This window comes from Arvicanthis niloticus, chromosome 6 (assembly GCF_011762505.2).
Source record: "Arvicanthis niloticus isolate mArvNil1 chromosome 6, mArvNil1.pat.X, whole genome shotgun sequence".
Classification (NCBI taxonomy): Eukaryota; Metazoa; Chordata; class Mammalia; order Rodentia; family Muridae; genus Arvicanthis; species Arvicanthis niloticus.
In genome coordinates, this window is record NC_047663.1 from 62,515,709 (window position 1) to 62,536,386 (window position 20,678).

The following is a 20,678-nucleotide window of genomic DNA, read 5'->3' on the forward strand; positions in this document are numbered from 1 at the left end:
CATCAATAATCACGAAAATGCTCTGCAGTCTCACCTACAGGCAGTCTGGTGAACAGACTGAGTCTGAGAACAGGCAGTATGTTCTCAGTTGAGTCTCTCTTCCCATAACAACTCTAGCCTGTGTCAAGTTGACAACAGGACAAAAACCCAACTAGGACAGGAGGAAAGAGAAAGCTGTTTGTTGATTGGATGGTGCAAAGGGGGCAGGCAGCCACTTTGGGTTCACTGGTTGTCTTCCTATGAGTTCCCCAAAAACATGAGCTAAGAAACATTCATGTCTCCCAGCTACAGGTATTTTATTATGAAAACAGGAAATTAACTAACACAGAAGTTTAAAAAAAAGTTTATTTTAAATTCCAGAACAGATCAAAAGGGATCACTGCAGAGATGTGTCACGCAGAACAAGAGAAAACCAAAGTTCTCAACATTGTGCTAACATTAATGCTCCACAATTTAAAAGGACCGACTTCAAATTAAGTCCAACAAGGAGAAAGGGGAAAAATCAAAACAAACACAAACTCTACAGGGCCAGTGCCCACTTAGGGTGGAACCCTAGATAAAGATCAAGTACCAATAGGTCCAAGGGTGACTGTACACTCTGACCAACCTTCCCCATGCTGCACACTCTTCAAACAAGAACCTGAAGCTGGAGAGATGGTTCCGAAATTAGGAGCACCTGCTGCTCCATTGTAAGAACAGGCATGCTGACTCCAGGTGGGCAGCTTATAAATGCCTTAACTGCAGCTGCAAGGAATTCAGTGTCTTGTTCTGGCCTCCACAGGTCCGAGCGCGCGCGCGCACACACACACACACACACACACACACACACACACACACACACACACATACACACGAGAGAGAGAGAGAGAGAGAGCCAGAGACAGAGAGACAGACAAAGAGAGAGAGAACGAGACACAGAAAGAGAGAGAGAGGCACGGAAATGGACAGATAAACAAACAGACAGACACATAATTTCTGTTTGTTTCCCTGTGTGGCTCTGCCTATCCTGGAACTTACTCTGTAGACCAGGCTGGCATCAAACTCAGAAGTCTGCCTGCCTTTTGAGATAAAAGGCACGTGTCACCTCCTGGTGTACAGATATGTATGCAGACAAAACACCCACATACATAAAATGCATAAATCGTAAAACAGAATAACCAAACAACAACAAAAAATCTTCTAGCCAGGCAGTGGTGGCCCATACCTTTAGTCCCAGAGCTCAGGAGGCAGAGGCAAGTGGCTCTCTGATCTACACATTTTTTTATCTAGCAAATTTGTTATGTATAAGTATCACACTGATAAAAGAGGGGAAAAAAGTTAAAACTTTAGTACCCCAAGGTTGAAAAACTGTAACATGCAGAATAAGGCCAGGGGCCTTTTATCCAGTCCCATCTCTTCTCCCATTCCTTTCTATATAAATGCCAGCCTCTCTCCAAAGCCCAGCTCAAGGGCTACCTGTGTTTGTGACCTTTCCTTGCTAATCCACTGACTAACCATAACTGCTCTTGACTGTGAACCCAAAACACTAGGTGATCTTTGTGTCTGAGGACATTGTCTCTCTCCAACATGTTTAGATGACTCCAGTCCTTATGGACAATGACCTCATTCTGAGGAGGCATTCCAATGCAAAAGGGGGTGCCCACCACTCAGCCATGGCCCTTCAACTCCAACCTACTATGGTAGGTTGAGTGTCCCCCCAGATAGGTGGGAGTCAGGACCTCTGGCACCCGTGACCAGGATCATTTGGAGAAAAGGGTCTTTGCAGATGCAATCAAGTTACAAACCTCTGGGTGGAGCCAGCCTGTGTTAAAGTGGGCTCTGAGTTGGATGGCTAAGAGAAAAATGTTAAAGAGAAATGGAGAAGAGTTGGCCATATGACGACAGGGGAAACATTTGCAGTGATATGCCTGCCAGCTAAGGAGGGCTGGACTCCACCAGACACTGGGAAGGAAGCCTGGTTTAGATTTTCCCCATGCTTTCAGAAGAAGCCAACCCTGACAACACTTCAGTTCAGATTTCTGGTCTCTAGAACATAGAGGGAAGAGTCACTAGTGGCTTTTTGGCCAGAGCTCTTAACCTAAAGCCCCAGTCCCCCTGGAGTGGGATCCCAACCACCAAGCAGATCAGTCACACCAAGAATCCCTGCTTGAACTTGCAACAAGCAGCAAGAGGAAATGTTGGGTCTGCAGGATAGTGTGACTCTGTTTCTCTTGGGGCCACCAGCTTCACAGCACTAGGCAGATGGCATTTTCTCAGTCCCTATGGAACAGGCACCATGGAGCATCACCTCACTCCCTGGGCTCGTTTCTCCTTACTGCTGCCGTCTTGGAGTGGAAAATTCTCAGGTAGCCGAGGTTCCAGCTTCTGTGCTCCTGTGCTCTCAAATGTCCACTAAAACCCACTTCTAGTTTTTTTTCTCCGTCAGTGTGGATGTGGTTTCTGTCCTCACTAAACTCTGACCAAAGCCCTAGGAATCTTGGGCTCTTTGCATTTGTGTGGCTTGATCTAGTCTGCCATAGTGAGGGGAAGAAAGAGACTTAGGTAGAAATAGATTGGAGAAGGAAGAAAAAGGAGAAGGGGGAGAGGTTGGAGAGATGGTTCTATGATTAAGAGCCCTGGCTGCTCTTGCAGAGGACCTGAGTTTTGTTCCCAGCGCCCTCTGTCAGCTCACAACCTCTCTAATCTAGTTCCAGGGGGTCAGATGCTGTCCTCTGTGGGCACTGCATTCATATATGCACACATCTACATAATTCAAAATAATAAAATCATTTAACAGAAGGAAAGGGAAGGTGGGAAGGAGGGAGAGGAAAGAAAGAAAGTGGACAAGTGAGAGATGAACAAGATGAAGGGAGAGTGAGAAGGGAGGGTAAGTCTGTCATTTACTGTGCAACCCCAACACACCCACTACTGGGCTGGTTGTTCTACATACAAACATACATACACACACATTCATACACACACACACACACACACACACACACACATTTGCCTCACTGAGAGAGGGCAGCCATGACAAAGTAACTCAACACAGGAGATTCACACGATTTTCACTGGGCAAGAACCACTTTCTAAGTCCCAGAGGCTAGAAATATGAGACCAGGGCATGGTTGGTTCACTTGGAGTGGCATCTCTCCAAGTCCTAATCTCCCCTCATAATAGAATACCAGATCTATGAGGTTAAGATACATCAATGACTCCCCTTAACCACAATCTTTTTCAATGCCTCATCTCCAAGTTACAGTGCCTTCAGAAATCCCTGGCCCCAGTGGGCAATGTCAGCATTTGGCACAGGAATTTGGCAGAGGGAGCATACCCAGCCGCTGGTGTCTCATCATATTTTTATATAGGAATGGGATAATTAGTATCAGGAGCTAGGAGTTGCAAAAAGGCTTTTCTCTCTCAAGGACATCTCAGGAGTCCCCAGGGAGGTCAGGACCTCCAGAGGATTCTGTCTCTTCTTTGGTCTCTCTGACCACTGAGCAGATGGTTAGGGGCCTGGGGTCATGGGTCCAGAGACAGAAGAATGGCTGTAGGGGACCAGAAAAGGAGAACCCAGAGAACACATAGATCAGGGAGTTATTGGTTGAATTATGAAAGGAGATTTCCCCTGCCTCAAAGTCTAAAAAGATGCCCACCCGCCGAAGGGGCTCTGGAGGAGACAGGCAAGTCCTGGGGTAGGAGAGGGCTTGGAGTTTCTTCTTGTAAAACTCTAGTGCCCAGAGGCCATGCTGGGGTGACTTGGGGATCCTTCCTTCCCGCACTAAACTCTCCAGACACACACCCAGAATCCAGGCCCTCCTGTCCCCGACCTCCACTTCCCAGTAATGTCTCCCTGCCTCAAATCTCTCTTGAGCCAGGATGCAAGGATCCTGGTCAAATCTCCTGGAATTGGGGGACACATCCTGGTCAAATAGCAGCCGCTTCACACTTTTCTGATCCTCAGACACCATGAGTTTGGGGTTGGCGGTTTCAGGGTCCAGGGACAGACTCACTGTAGAGAAAAGAAAGTGACAGGCATGGGGACTTTTGCCCTCTTGGCCCTGTGTGGATGAGGGATCCAAGCTCTGTCCCCTACATGAAGCTTTCCCTATCTGTCTCTAGAAATCATTTACTGTCCCCATTTAAACTGTCCCCCAGACCCCAAGCAGTGAGGGAGGCAGGGGTGAAGGGTACTTGAAGAGATGTGAGCACAGCCTGAGACAGCTCCCAGTGTGCACTAAACCCAGGTCAGAGGCCAGGGTCTGTGTGGGAGAGACAGAGATGGAGAGAAACTGACACAGAGACAGAGAAAGACCGAGAGGCAGAGACAATCTCCAGCAGAGAGAAAACTCGGAAATCACACTCACACCCCACAGCCAGCACTCCAGACGTGGGCTTTTCTGTGGGTTGCATGTGACTGGAATGTGCCTTCTGGCTTTGTGTGTCAGAAGCCTGGTCTTCAGTGTGAGCAGTAGGGGGTGGGGGAACTTTTAAGAGACGGAGCTTCATCCAAGGTAATGAATTCATGGGAACATCATTTAGTTCTCTGAAGACCCTGGTTAGTAGCCATATGTCCCCAAATTCCTTGTTTCTTTTGTCTTGCCATCCACCATGATATGACACAGCCAGGGAGCCCTTACCACACCCGATCTTGGAAACTTAGGCCCCCAAATGTGAGATAAATAAACATTCCTTTACAAATCACCCAGCTTTGAATATTTTGTTTCAGTAGTGGAAAAAGGACAAACCCAAACTTTAAGCTCTTGTCTCTCCATTTCCCAGAAGGAGGCCCTGTAGTCTGCCCAGAATTATCTTGTGAAGAATAATTGACCAAGGACTGTCTTGGTGGTGAAGGGTTTTCACTGGGTGGGTTGTAGCTGGGAAATTCCCACTAACTATTCATTTTGTCCCTGCTGTGTTGGGTGACACAAAGACAAAGCCTCAGAGCAAAGCCTGGCATGCAGGCCTTTGGTGTGAGGGTCAGGGCCCACTTACCGTGGAAGAGCTCAGTCCCATCACGGGTTCCTGGATCCTCTTCTTCTTGACTTGTTTTATGCCCTTTGTGACATTTCCCAAGGGCACAGGCTATCGCTGCTGAGACCAGCCCTAGTGCCGTGAGGATCAAAGACAGAGCTGGTCCGCTTTCTGTGGACAGAGGCCTTCTGGACAGAGAGGCTAAGGGGATTCCAAAGGCGTCAAGAATAACAGAATTAGATGTGTGCCTTTGTTAGATGCATACGTGTGTGTCTGTGTGTGTGTGTGTGTCTGTGTGTGTGCGCTCACACACACACACACACACACTATTCCAAAGTCAAGAAATACAATGTTTATAGACCTTTCTAAAAAGGGTTCAGAAAAAAAAATGAGTTCTCTTCCAATACACAGTGCTACAGCCCGAATGTTTGTTACCCCAAAACAATGAAATTCTAGCCTCTTAGGTGATGATACAGGTGGGCTGTGGGAGGTGGAACAATCCTGAGGGTGGAGCCTCATGACTAGGATGGTCACTGTGCACTCTGGGCCAGTCAGGGTTACATAATGATAACCTTTTCAAAAAAAAAAAAATCAAAAACCATAAGAATTTTAAAGAAATAAAAATTTAAATGACAAGTTAAATCTATCCTTTAGTAGCTAAATAGGTAAACTGTCATCTATCCAGACAGTGGGGTAGCTATTCAGCCCGCAACAGAAATAATTTATTAAGCGTGGTGGTTTGAATGAGGATGGCCCCCATACGCTCATATTTTTGAGTGCTTGGTCCCAGTTAGTGGAACTGTTTGGAAAGAATTTAGATATGGCCTTGTTGAAGGAGGTGTGTCACTGGGGTGGGCTTGGAGGTTTCAAAGCCCATGCAAGGCCCAGTGTCTCTCTCTCAACCTTCAACTTGGTCTCTCAGCTACTTCTCCAGCACCATTTCTGCCTGCCTGCTTGCCTGGCTGGCTGGCTGGCACCATGGTTCCCGCCATGGTGACAATGGACTGACCTTCTGAAATGGTAAGCAAACTCCCAACTAAATGCTTACTTTCTGTAAGTTGCCTTGGTCATGGTGTCTCCTCGAAGCAGCAAAACAGTAACTAAGACACCAGGCAAAGGTGAATCATGGGAAGGCAAAACTATACAAAGAAAGAAAAAAAAGGTCCGGGTTCTCCAGGCATTAAGTGGGAAGAGGGAGTGTAGTGGACTTACAGGCAGCGTGCACTATCGGTGAGCAGGTAACCACTTTCCCATGTCCATACACCAGAGCAGCCAGCACTGGTGAACCCTACACACTCGCTGAGCCTGGTGGGTCTTGCCTGTTCATTCCTCTCATGCTACCTTTCTGGACGTTCATAACTGGGAGAGTTATGACTGTGAGATGAGGTGTATAGAAAATCTGGGGTCTGAGAGACATTTCAGTGGTTAAGAGCTCTGCTGCCCTTCCTGAGGACCCTGGTCCCATTTCCAGCACCCACATGGTGGCTCACAAGAACCATCTGTAACTCCAGTTCCAAGGGTACTGCAGACACACAGTGTACTTACACACACTCAGTAAAACACTCACATACATAAAATAAAAAAATTTTTTAAAGAAAAGAAAGTCTATGCATTTTCTGGTTAGATTTGCTATCAACTAAAACTTCTCTTTAAAAAAACCCCACAAAACCAACACCCCTCCCCCCCAAAAAAACCTAAGCTCTATTAAAACAACAGCAACAGAAAAGCCAGTATCGGGGTGTATCTATCTTGCTTCCCTAGTGGATCTCCATACATCTCTATCATCCCTGCATCGTCTTGGAAACCAACATCCCTGTGACCCCCTTGGCCAGGTTGAAGGGAGGATCTTCTCTGGCTCTGTTTGCATAGCCTTCTAACATCCCTGGCACCCAGGTCCTGGTTCTGGTGTCTTTGAACTGAACAGATACTCACCAAGCAGGTAAGTCTCAGTCACCTTCTCAGGGAGGAGGAGGTTGGAGATGGAGCAAGTCAGGCCCCCCACAGCCCTGTCCTGGGGAGTCACAATGGATATCACAGTCACAAGGCCAGTGCTGCCAGTAACTGAGAAGTGAGTCTCAGCAGGCACTGGTTGTCCTTTGAGGTCCAGCCACTCCACCTTTGGCTCTGGGTACCAGCCTGCTGAGGTGCACTCGGCCCGGATGCCTTTGTCCTGGGTGTCAGTCACATGGATTCTAGGGGATGAGCCCCGCCCTGAAGGAAGAGACAGCAGCTCAGATCCTGCAGCTACAATTGCGCAACTTTGTGAGGGGAAGGGATGTCTTTCAGGTGTTTAGTACGTTCGTTCTATAAGTCGAGAGAAACGGGGGTGGGGTTGGGGTTGGGGGTGGGGTTAAGGAAAAACCCCGAAGCTTCCTACTAAGTATGAAAACGATGAAGGGGCTGGGTCTGTCACCTAGGAAAACTTCTCCATAGCTCCAAACAACCCCAGTCTCCCTCCCGTCTCCCCACCTGTCTCTCTCACTTTCCCCATTCCCGGCGGTTTCAGCCTCTTTGTCTTTCTCCCCGTCTCTCTTTGTTATCTCTCCGTGCTCCCGGCCTTCCCTTTGTCCTCACTTTATTTCTGTCTCCTGTTCACCGTCTTCCTGCTTCTGACTCTCCCTCTTCGTCTCTCTCTTTCCACTTCCCAGCTATCTCCATGCCTTGACCCCTCCCCCACATCCGTGCTCTCTTTCTGGTACGAGGGTATGATGGAAGGCAGACAGCAAACAGTTTTCTCTCTGGAACTACATGATACGCAGAGCCCGTGGGAAAAGAGCTTTGCCTGGAAGAAGGCGTTGCAAAGCCTCTCCAGCCTTAGGACTCAGGGCTCTGGGGACCAATGTCTGGAATCCTGGCGGAGGCTGAGAGAAGCTCCCCAGTGGAGGAGTAGAAGACCCCCATACCAACCCTCACCTGCCACCTTCAGCCACAGGGTGGCCTGGTTATGCGATGTGTGCTCCTTGAAAACACAGTGATAAGTCCCGTTATCAAACACGGTGACATTGTGTATCTTCACGGCGGCCTCTCCCCTGGCCACATGGCCGCCGTTGAACGAGGTCCTTCCCTTATATTCCATCATCTGCTCGTCATACACATCCTCCCCGTTCTTGTACACATGCACAACTGACGAGGGCTTGTCCCTGTACCACCTCAGCTCCATGCCCTCAGCACTGATGTTGAGAGACAGTTTGCAGGGCAACTCTTTGTCTTGCCCAACTATGGCCAGAAGTGGGTCAGGTGGTCCAAGGACGTGGAAATCTGACTTTCCTTTGAGATGCAAATGGAAGGGTTAGGTTAGGTCACATGCAGGAGGCAGGGGCTCTCCTTGTGCCCCATTTTCCTCTTTGAGAGTTCCCCTTAGTCCTGAGCTTTGTCTGGGCACCCCTAGGGTCAGAAAGGGAGGGGTGTCTGTCCTACCGTTTCCAGAAGCCAGGAGTTGCAGGAAGATGAAGCTGACCAAGATGCTTGGCAGAGTAGCATCTCCATGGTGTGCCCTTGCCATATCTCTTGGGGACATATAGAATTAGATACACATTAGTTACACACACACAGAGAGAAGCTAGGATCTAATAGGAGAATGGAGAAACAGCTTAGGAGAGATAGCTCATTCACCCAGGACTTGAGTTCTTAGTCCTAGAAACAGGGTGGTTCCCCACAGCCCCCACCTGCAGAGTCCCCTGGCCGGCCCTGTGTGTGAGTGAACTGTACTTCACTACCCACTGCTGTGTGACTTTCTACCCAAACGTCTGCCCTTTGCAGGCTCATGAAGAAAAACTAGCTCCAATAGGCAACTCTCGGGTCATCAGGACTCTGTAAAATCCTCCACAGTCCAATTGCCCTGAAAGAACCCTCCAGCTAGGGTTAGAAGACACAGCAGCTCCCTCATTGGCAGGATGAGAACCCCCAAAACTCAGGAATTTAGGGTAGTTAGTATAATCTGTTTGGAGAGCAAGTTTTGGTAACTGGGCAGCCAGTCGTAAGAGGTCTTTCCTGAAACAGCCTTAGGCTGCCCTTCATATCTAGTGTGTCATGTCAGCAAGGGCTCCTGTGTGGTTTGGTCTTTGCTTACTAGGACAGCCACAGGTTCTCTTTGCCCATCGAGCATGGGGAGAGGTCCAAACTAAAATATTGAGGAATGCCATTAAAAAAGAAAACACTCACTTACCTCTGAGCTGGCTGCCTGCTTTCCAGGTTCTGGTGACTTTGAGGGAATTGGTTTGGTTCCCTGAGAACTTCAGATAAGCTGGTTCCCTGAGAACTTCAGATAAGCAGGCTCACAATCCACGTGAGCGAGCCTGCCTCCCAGCAATACAAGAGGGGAGCCTAGAAACTGAAGACTAGACAAGCTCACCAGCTTCTGTTGAGTCTGGTTACTGCCATGAGAAAACAACCAACTCTTACCTTTAGGGCAGTTGCAATAGAAAACAAAACAAAACAAAACAAAACAACAAAAACAAAAAAAAAACCCTCTCTAAGGGTCATGGCCAGCTGTACTGAGCATATAAGATAAAGAAGCTGGTGAGAGGGATAAGGGAAGGCACAGAGATGAGGGGAGGTGGCCTGTAGGAGGGTGGCAGCTGGGCCAACTTGAGGACATCAGGAGCCCAAAGAAGAGGACATACATTATATGTGCTGGGATCCCAGCCAGCCGTAGGAGTTGGCGACTTCAGATAAAGTCTGGCTATTGCGCCCTTCAGAGCAGCCACGTTGGTGCCGCTGCCTTTGGGAACGTTGTAACATGGTATCAAAAGTGGCCTGATTTTAGCATTGGCTGTGGAGATTCCTGTCCAGAAATCCAGGGCAAACCCTTCCTCATCTCTTCCCTGTGCCCATCACTGTAAGGTCCTGGAAGCTTCACCTGAGTCAGTCTTACATCTGTCACTTGAGTGAGGTGCTAGGCCAGGCTATATTTGACCTAGTCTTCCTTCTTAGTCACTTAAAGCTTTAGTGTCCTTGGAGGCTTTGGATAAGAAAGGAGCTCTCAGGAAGGGACGCTTGGCTCTGTGCAGAGTGGAGTGCTCTCTTTAACTCAGCAGATGGTGTAGGACTCTTAGCTGCTCTCAGCCAGCAGCTAATAAGAAAGTCCAGCCCCAAGTTCTTTTCTGCTTGCCTCCTTAGCGTGCACCTTCTGGTAAACAAGTTATTTTATGTACAAACACCAGAGGGCGCCACATGGAAACATGAGTTGTGTTAGCCAGGCAATAGTGCCAGCGGCAGCTCATCTCCCTTAGTCCCTGAGTCAGAATGGAGGATTTACACTGACTCTAGAGCAAGCCCTGAGCAGCCATGATAGAGTACTGACTGTTTGGTTTCTGACTGGGAACAAGGGACTGAGGTGCATATTTTACATACCAAATCAGACCTGGTTTCCAGGTTCTCGCAGCATCCTTCAGTCCCTACCTGGCATACCCTGCCCCCACCTTTGACTTTCCTGCCCAGAGGCTGGGCTGCCCTTTCTCCAGAGGCTCTCCCCTATAGAATCCAGCCATTTTTGTCTCTCCCTCTCTCTTCTTCTCCTCTTTTCTCTTTCCTCTCCACCTCTTTCCCATGGCGACTCCCTTGGACTTAATCCTTGGAGGCCAGTGAACTTGACCACCTGAGCGCAGTTTCCCAATAAACCTGCCTTTAATGCAATCTAATCTGGTCTGAATTGGCTCATTTTGGCAGCAGAGAAATAACCTATCACTGAGATCCCTCAAAAAACAAATTAGAAATAACACTACCCTATGAAGCTTCCCCCCCACCGGGAAATTACACTGAGTCAGAGCACGCCCTCTTTTATTATTGTCTCAGGCCTGCGTGCACTACACCAACCATGGTGGTGCATGGTCCAGAGGCTCCAGCTGGGAGCCAGAGACCCAGCCGGGAGCCTCAGCTGTACAGCTTAAGTCTACAAGCATAAAAGGCAGAGGCTAGTAAGGATTCAGTTAGGATAAAGGAGGGGATGGAAATGGGTGTAGTTATGGTTGCATAATGGTTTCGAGGTTTTATTTTAAGGCACTAATTTTCAGATTTGATATAGGTGCTAGTTGAAAAACATTGTGAATGTCTTAAGTGCCAACATGGTTTGTTTTATGCTATGTGACTTTAGCGTCAGCAAAAAAAAAAAATAAGAAAAAAGAAAAGAGGAGGTGAACTGAAAAGTGGTACACACCACCCTCTCTGAATGAAATTAATAAACATTAACAACAAACAGATTACATTTTGCTCAGTGGAATTTCTAGCTCTTGGTGCCCTCTGCAGGAGTTTATGTGTCACTACATCTGTGTGTCTTTAGAGAGTTGGGATTTTTTGTTTGTTTTGTTGTTGTTTTGTTTTTTCCCCTTCCTTCCCTGGGACAGAACCAGGGAGTTTATTTTGCACTAAGTTCCCGTTGGATCTCCCAACGGGGAGAAGCCCCTAAGCAGGCCGCTCCTGGGCCTCAGCAGGCACAAGGTCAACTGCACTGGCTTCTAGCATTTTTGCAGCAACTATAGGGTTGTGTCCTGAGCTTTCCCTTCATGCTATGCTGATAACCCCAGTACTGTAGCTGCTCCCGCCGTGGGAATCTTGCTGTGCAAGATGAGTCGGTGGAGGGAAGGAAGGGGAGTGAAGTTGTGTAGCTTTGCAAGAACAGCTTCTTCACCGGGGAAAGTGTCCTGTCCCTGGGCTGAGCCTAGGGTCCTCAGATGTTGCCCCTGGTCCTTGCCACCATCCATTTAGAGGGCCTCCAGAATGGGTCCTTCTCGGCTCACAAGAGTCTCAGTAAGCCCTGCTGTCTCCGTACATAGCAAAGATTCCCCCGGGGTCTTCAGGATCCTGCTGTCATGGGCCCACAGGTCCACAGCAGAAACTACTGATGTCTGCATTTGGGGATGCAGGAAAAAAGTTCTTTTGTCCACCTAGGAAAAAATTAAAAGGTAGGGCAAAAAGTGTTACTAGACATCCCGGGGAGTTCAGGAGGAGCCATCATATGATACCCAGGAGATCGAAGTCCCTTCTTGGGGTTCTTAATCTAAAATAAAAGAATGGGTTCAAACAGAAGCTCGGAGAAAATTTAGGAGGCGAAAGAAAAACCTCAGAATAGTCAAGCTGTAAGTCTAGCAGCAGCCCAGAGGATGAGGGTGGAGAAGTGGGAAGAGAGGCCGTGTTGTCTGAGATAAGCTGGCTCTGTGAGAAAAGAAAAAAAAAACAAAACAAAACAAGGTAGCTAGCCTATCAAGGGCCAATATTCATAAACCTCTTGCACCTTTAATCTCCCCCAGCAGGTCAAACTCTTATTTCTCTGAGGTCTTGTGCTTTCTCATGCTCTCTTTTGGACATTGAGCTCTGGACTCATGGAAGGACAGACTGCTATCTGTCCTAAGATACTAAGATACACAGGGGAGTTACGAACTAAGCTCCGTTTTAAGCTTCAAGCCGGAGAAGATATTGTCAATGGTTAGACCTATCACTGGAACTTTTAAATCCGAGGATAGCCAGGGTGGCTTAAACCAGAAAAGTCCCTCCACCCTCCCAAGTCACTAAAGAACCATATGATTATATCAAACTTCCAGACAACTGTTTGGTGGCACAGGCCTTTGTAAAACTACTTATCGAATTTCCTGTGCTGTGAATGATCCTGGAGGTCTAGACCCCTCCCATAGTGGCTCCATCCCAGCCTCTGGGCAGTGACCAGGCAAAGACTGGCAAAGAGACCACATGCAATTCTTCTTTTAAGGGATTCAAATATCTGTTGACCTTCTCAAGTGATGGCTAGGCGCCTTCCCAACCGGGTCTGGGAAGACTGGGTTTCTAATGCTTTCCTTCAGGAATCTCACGATTGACGCCATGAATCTGAAAGAATCAGCCTGCACTGGGCAAGCTGTCACAACAGGCAATGCAAGTGACAGCAAAACACTGTGGCTCGGAACTGAGAGTATCAACTGTTGAGAATTGCAGCGTTTGTACTGTAAATAAAAAGTTTTACACTCTTACAGGCATAAGGAAACTTAATAACAGAAAACACCTTTGGTGGGTTTTTTTTGTTTTTGTTTGTTTGTATGTTTTTGTTGTTGTTGTTTTGCCTTTTTTTTTTTTTTTTTTTTTTTTTTTTTTTTTTGAGTTGGGGTGTGTCTGTAGCCTTGGCTGTCCTGGAACTCACTCTGTAGGCTATGTTGGCTTCCAACATATAAATATTTGTCTCCCTCTGCCTCCTGAGTGCTGAGACTTAAAGGCATGTGCCACCACTGCCCAGCCAGAAATCACTTGTTAATATTGTCTTCATTCCTTAGCATACATCAAATTAGAATATCTTTGAATTGTGTTGTGGAACACGAACAAGTCCATCATATCATTAGTATTTAATATTAGTCTTTAATAATGGTAAAACTATATGTATAATAAAGGACTTTATATTTTTTGAGACAGAGTCTCATGTAGCCTAAAATAGTCTTGACTTCACTGTGGAGCTAAGTATAAAATGAGGCAGGGAATCAGATACAATCCATCAGCCTGTTGAGACTGACTTTATTTGCCTCTCTGCTTCAATTTTTAGGGGTGTGGTCAGGAATTTAAAGTTATCCTTAGCTCCACCCAGGGCAATCTTTTGTGGTAAATCTAATCAATTTAGCAACTCTCGAGAGGTGGTTAGAGGTTTATCTTCTAGAGATGACTCTAGATTTGCCCATTTGACAGCCAAGATTAACCACTGGCCAGATGTGGTGGCGCATGTCTTTAAGACCAGCATATGGGGCTGGAGAGATGGTTCAGCAGTTAAGAGCACTGACTGCTCTTCCAGAGGTTCTGAGTTCAATTCCTAGCAACCACATGGTGGCTCACAACCATCTGTAATGAGATCCGATGCCTTCTTCTGGTGTGTCTGAAGGCAGCTACAGTATACTCATATACATAAAATAAATACATCTTTTTTTTTAAAAAAGACCAGCATATGGGAGGCAAAGGCAAGTGGGTCTCTATGAGTCTGAGGCCAGCCTGGTCTACACAGCGAGTTCTTGGCCAGTCAGAGTCGCATTGTAAGACTGTCTCAAAATAAACCAAAACCAAAACAAGACAAAAGAAAAAGATTAAGGCAAGTTAACTAGGAGGAAGCCATACCTCAGTGGTCCTTTGGCTCCTCCACGTGTTTTCTCTTGCCTCAGTCTATCTCTGAATCATGCCCTTGGCATACTACTGGCAGACCAAGAGGGTATCTGCCTGGCCCTGAGAGATTACTGTCTCTCTGTCAGCCAATTAAGGCTAGCGTTGGACATAGTTAAGAAACTTAGAGAGAACAGACATCTGGCTTAAGAGCAAGTGCCTCCAAGGAATGGCTGCTTTGGAAAGACACTTGAAGCTGACTTTCTTGGCTATTGCCTCTCCTGGCTTACTTACCTGCTATAAGTCTTCTCTGTGTTTTCAGTCCTGTTTACTTAACCTCTTGGTAATATTGGTAACTTCCAGACTCTATAGGCTACTAAGCTCTATATGGTATTGTCTTGGGGACATCAACCATGACCAATGATATTGACAGCTGTCTCCCATCAATGAGGGCCTCTCAGTGTCCACGTGATGTCAGTCTGCACCTCTTACAACAAACACTGTGACAGATCAGCCATCAATTAAATGCCAATTAATGTCACCGGGTGCCCTGTCTCAGCTCGAAAGCTCCAGAAGACAATCTTTGTTCCTTATCAGTGATTTGGGCTTGCTGATCTATCAGGGGGAAGTGTGAAAACAAATGGCCCAAAATAGAAGCAGACATTCCCACACTGACATCCGATCCCAACTACTTGGGGCCTGACATCAGTGACATGTGAAGTCTCATATAAACGCTGAGAGTTTAACATTTAGTGGCTCATGGTGCCTCAAAGCCAATCTCAAGAAAGTGCTTAACCATGTATCCATTTAGATTCAGATGCCACACAAGTTACATATAAGACTGAGTAAGTTCCCTTATTCTAAAAGATTTCAGTCCTTCTCAGGATTGTCTGAGAATTTGCCTGCTGGGTCTCTCCTGGCAATGTATTAAGACAAAACAAACTTCTTCAATAAATCTGTTCAGCGTTTGCTCTGATCCCTTAAATGCTTTTACCCACATGCCTTTGGCTTACCTGTCATCCCGAAGAACAGTAGATGCATTGATTTACGTCTTCCTTTAAAAAATTACTACATTTATGTGTATGCATGTTATGCACGTGTTAGTGCCATGATCCATGTAGTGATCAGAGCAGACTTTCAGAATCCACTTTTCTCATCCCATCACTTGGGTCCTGGGGATCAAAATCGGGTACTCAGGCCTGGAGGCAGGTACCTTGGCCCACTGAGACATCTCATAAGCCCCTAGGACTTTCTTTTCTTTTGTGACTATAAAAAAATCAATTAAAAAAATTCCACAGTACTCAGTGTCATTGGAGACAACATGACTATGTGTCTCTGGACCACGATTCATTCATATTTGGCTCAAAATAAATGGTCTCTTGCAGGTTTGTTGGTGTCCACTATAATTTCTGCCCTTAGAGGTAGAGTCAGGAGAATTAAGGAGTTCAAGGTTATCTTAAACTATAAGGGACCCTGTCACAAAAACGGGGTGGGAGGAAGGAGGGATCACCCTGTCCCTTTATAGTGAGAGCTGTGTGCTGTGCTTTCATGGGTAATTTCACTCCCTTTGTGTTGCTGGCTTAGATCTGTAGGGGATGCTCACAGGAATGGTGTGACTAAATCACACGTTCTGTTTTCAGTTTTGTGAGGAATCACCACGAGCATTCCACAGTGGCTGTGCTATCTCACATTCCTGCCAACTATGTCTAGCAGTCGCTCTTTGGTCTCCCTCACATTTGCTTTCTTGGTGGTAGCTGCCCTGCACTGGGTGAGATGAAATCCCAGCATAGCTTGGATTTGTGTTTTTCTGAGGACTAAGGGTTTTGAACATTTTTTTCCTATTTTTCTTTTCTTTTGGACATTTATTTGTACTTCTTTTAAATATGGTTGGCTTGAGCGTTAGGAAGCTAGTTCTTCATACATTGTGGATATTCATTCCCCGTTGGCTCCATAGCTGGCGAGTTTTTCTCTCATGCTGCACTGCTCACTCAGTTCGCCGCCTCTTGTGCTATGCAGTAGCTGTTTAATTCCATGCAACTGCATGAGTCGGCGCTTGCTATAAATTTCCTGGGCTATTCTAGGACTTTCCAGAAAGTCCTTGAAGTTAGGAGAGCCATGGATCTTCAAGCTGGTGTGGACTGCCATTAACACAAAGCCATAGCTTTTATCTCAAAGTGAGGAAAATAGCTTATTCTGGAGCCAAATATCAGTGACTACGGGCATAGGAACAGGGATTCAGTTTATTCCAAACTCGATATTCTGGTACGGTAACTGTTTCATGAAATGTTGGTAATTACAGGGCAACAACAATCAAATAATGAATCAAGGTGTTTTTTTTGTTTGTTTGTTTTTTGTTGTTGTTTTTTTGTTGTTGTTGTTGTTTTTTTGTTTTTTCAACCTCATTGAGCAGCACCGAGGCTGCAGCTGAGAGTGTAGAGGGGAAGTCTCTGCTTGGGCTTCAGAGGTTATTTGACCACACTTCTAGTCTTTAATTCATGGGAACTAGAGAACAGTTAGTACATCCTCAAACGACTACCTGACAGTCACAAAGATGCTGGTGTGGACTGAGGGTGACAGCTTTCTTAACTCTTGCTGAGCTTAACCCAGAGTGTTAGAGTACCCATCAACACTCACCGAAGGCTAGCATGGACCAGTGGCTTCTAGGTTCCATTCATTGCCTCACACCTAAGAGTAATGGGGGGGGGGAGCTATAGGGGAAGCAGAGGGAACACAGACTTAAGGAGAAGTGAAATGGATTCCTGAGAGTGATGGTGGGGCTCGGGAGGTTCTAGGAGGGACTCTGTCCTGCCCTGCCAACTGGCCTCTTAAGACATATGGCAGGAACTGGATGAGGACTGAAGGCATCTTTATTGAGATTGGCCATTCTCATATGGGGGTGCTGAAGAGGGAAGAAGTGGGACCCAGAAGATTCTTAAGAGGTCACAGATGAGGCTTAAGTCTCCTGAGGCTTTGGAAAGAGAGAGTAGGTATTGAGCCTGGGTGATATAATTAGTGGGGTTGTGTAGCTAATGATGTTTGGCTATAAAGGGGTTTTGGGTGCTCCATCCCCAGGGATCCATCTGAGAAGTTGTTAAGGGAAAAGGTGTGTCAGACTGTGTGGTTTAGAGAAGGAGAAAGTGGAGGAGCAGGAGAAAGAGGAAGAAGAGGAGGAAGAGGCAAGTCTGGGGTCAAGTACATCGGGGGAGTGAAGAAAATAGAGGCTCCTATTTTGGCCTAGAGGTCCCTTCCCAGCAGGGGGACAGAACAGGTTGATACCACTCGGAGGGAGTGGGTAAGGGGATTAGCCCTTAAAGATACGACTATGTGGTGGGATTTGGGGAGGTTAGTAAGGCTCTTCCTCTAGCCCTGACAACAGGAGAACAAGAGAGGTGGGTTCCCCAGACTCTGTCAGGACTGAGTAGGTGACCCTGGTATCCAGGAGAAGGAGATGTGCAACACCTTTGATACTACGATGACTACCCCGGGGCTTCCTGAAGAAGATGGTGGTGGTTCAGCCAAGGGAGCCCAGGTCTCCTCAGTTGTCCTTTGTCAGGCTTAAGAGGTCAGCTAGAGGGTGATTTAGGCCTGATGCTCCCATGCTGTGAGGGACATGGGGGCAGTCACGGCCCAATGTCCCTTTTAATGGCACCTTGGCCATGGTCTAGGTGGTTTACAAGGGCTCAAGCAGACTTGGGTCCAGTAACCTTTCTGACTACATTTGAAACAAGGACTCGAAAGTTTTGGGGCTTTCAGAAATGAGGAGGCAGTTGCTATGACCGGCTAAAAGGCTTTAGCTACCCTTGTGTGTGTGTGTGTGTGTGTGTGTGTGTGTGTATTATTTATTTTATGCATGTGAGTACAGTGTCATTCTCTTCAGACACACCAGAAGAGGGCATCAGATTCCATTACAGATGGTTGTAATCCACAATGTGGTTGCTGGGAATTGAACTCAGGACCTGTGGAAGAGCAATCAGTGCTCTTAACTACTGAGCCATTTCTCCAACTTCAGGTATTTTTGTTTGGGGCATTTTAAAATTTCTCCCATGGTACACCTTAAGGGCCACTGCTAAAACTTCTGTCTGTAGCGTCTAGGTGTTTAAGTTTGGCCCTAATGTCAGGGGAACTCTGGGAGAAGTAGGTCATAAGGAGTAGTTCCCCGCCTGGAGTCTCGGGATCCAGATTTGTGTATTGTAGGAGGTCCTTTCTGAGGGAGTTCAGGGGTTGAGGTGAGCATTCATGTTTGTGATGGATGACTTCTTGGATTTTCTCCTAATTTACCAATTTAAGGATAGCTTTATGGAGACCAGCCAGGAGGCAAGTTATAAACTGCTCTCTAGCTAAAATGCCTCGTGGGGAGTTATAGTTCCATTTGGGATCGTGGTCAGGAACCAGCCTCAGCCCCAATTTGGTGGACAGCATTAGGTTGGTGGCTTTTGTCTGCACCAGCATTAGCCTGTTTCCAGACTTGCCTGTGCTCTCCAGGGAGAAGGCCGCTGGTCAGAATCTTGTGACTGCCGTCGGAGGTGAGACTGTAAAACTGGGTGATATACTGGAACTCTTTAATCAAAGTGGAAGGATTAGTAATATAAGATCCCAACCTCTTTTCTGAGAGGTCACTTAAGAAAGGGATGGGTACAGCCAATCCATCCACCCTGGCGACCTTCCACGGAAAGAGAGCTGGGGCCAGGCTAGGGTGGGAAGAGGGACATAGACAGAATGCCATGGTGGATCAGGAACGAGCAGCAGGCATCAGAAGTAGTGAAGGAACCACCTTCTCCAGACTTCATAGCTAGAAGGAGCTGAGCTGGAGGAACCGGAAGTACTGAGAGAAGGCTTGGATCGAGAGAATCTCTTTCTCTTTCCTTGACTGCTCACAGTAGTTGTAGAGGTCTCGAATAATATTGGGATCTAGGATGCCATTAGGTGGCCATTTTGATAGATTTTTTCTAAGGGGCATTTGAGGCCAAATTTTACCGCAAAGGTGAACAAGTTTAGGGCCCTTCAGGTTGGGTGCCAGTTTGCTAAAAGGCATCCCAAGGGGGAATGAGGCTACAAAAGACACTGTTCCCACGGATAAGAGATGTGACAGGAAGGAAAAATGTCATTTCAGTCTGTAGTCACAAGCATCTCCAGGATTCAGGGAGGACCAGAGGAAGGCACAAGCTGTTCAGTGGGTTGTCATCACATTCAACAGGGACCGGGGGCTTAGCCTGGCTAAACTTGAGGAAAGGCTTAGTACTAGGGCTGTTGTGGCAGCCTGAAGGTGAAGATGAGAATCCAACTCTAAGGGGGGGGGGTGTCTCATCCACAGGAAAGAATCAGGAACAGGGTCACAAAAGCCACAAGGCCCTAGAGGGGGCTATGTATTTATGGGCAGCTCTGAAGGGAAGGTGGGAAAAGAAGACAGGAAGGGGCCCAATAGTTCCGTTGAACCTAAACACAGTTGCAAGATTGTAGCTCTCAGGAGGAGTGGGCAGGTGTAGAGGGCCGGCCCGTAGCCTTAAAGACAGTGGGCGGGGGTGGGGGTGGGGTACCTCTGCCTTCAAGAGTACCAGAGGGGTGCCACATACTCAATAGTCACTTCCTCAGACCCAGGGAAGTGTTTCAACTGATCAAAGGGGAAATCTACTTAATGCCGCTGCTGCTGGATGGGGGTGCTGAGCTATCCGTGAGTCAGAGGTGAGTCTGTTGCAGATGGACTGGAGGTGAAAGATAGGATCCCAGTATGCTCAGACCTCAAGGTGGACCACAGGCACTGGGAAAGCCTCTCCAAGTTAGGACATCATAAAAGGTGTCCTGGCAGATGGGAGCCGAGGAATACCACAAAGTCACACCACACAACAAACCTCACACAAGAGATTTATTTGCACAAACACAGGTGTGTAGCTGCCTCTGCTCTGGAGAGAAGTAGCAAAGAACTGAGCTGGAGGCGGATTTTTTTTAATGGGGTTTCTTGGGGAAGGGGCAGGCGCCCGGTGGGGATTGGTGGGATTTCAAGTCCTGAGCTTGAGCTTTTTACCCTATGGGGCGGAGCTTAACCTGCCCTTTTGGCTTTTAGAGCGTTCTATAGGTAGAGCCTAGTGGTTGGAGGTCCTCAGGGGCGGGGCCTGGGCTTTGGGTGCACTTTGAGGGGCTTGTATTTACAATCAATGCAGTCAGATTAATTTTTAAATGTGAATTCCAGGAAAAATTAAATGACAATGTTCGTCGCATTTTATCTGTACTTGACATACTCTTCAACATATGGTTTCTGTCAGCTTCTCTGTTCAAAGCTCTGGAGCCAAAGATCAAAGAAAAAAAATCAAGAAAATGTTACTGGAAATGTAAAAATAATTGTCATTGTTTTCTTTACAATGGTGAATAACATATTCCTATATATAATTCATAATTCATATGACTTTATGAACAGGACTAAAGCCTAATCTTGTCATCCCCCTGGAGTGAGCTTTACCTTCAGACAGCTGCAGACAAAGAAAGTATAGTGGTCAACTCATGGAGCCGATGTAGAAGGATTGCCATGAGTTCGAGGCCAGCATGGGTTACACAGCAAGACCTTGTCTTGAAAAACAAAATACAAAACAAAACAAAACAAAAAACATTTCGCAGCAGCCACTACTCCGGGTAGTCTGCCTTACTCAAGTCATGGGTTGGTGCTATCTGTAGTCAAT

General features: G+C 46.9%; 1 protein-coding gene across 1 annotated transcript; it reads right to left on the minus strand.

The window, feature by feature from the left end:
- Positions 1 to 330: 330 nt before the first annotated feature.
- LOC117709802 (putative butyrophilin-like protein 10) lies at positions 331 to 9,197 on the minus strand. The gene is made up of 6 exons (XM_034504180.2): positions 9,119 to 9,197; positions 8,371 to 8,457; positions 7,867 to 8,220; positions 6,886 to 7,164; positions 4,975 to 5,154; positions 331 to 3,991 (listed from the first exon to the last, which is right to left on the minus strand). Exons 2-6 carry the CDS (start codon positions 8,453 to 8,455, stop codon positions 3,411 to 3,413), a joined length of 1,479 nt encoding a protein of 492 aa, XP_034360071.1. The 5' UTR covers positions 8,456 to 8,457; positions 9,119 to 9,197; the 3' UTR covers positions 331 to 3,410.
- Between the last annotated feature and the right edge of the window lie 11,481 nt (positions 9,198 to 20,678).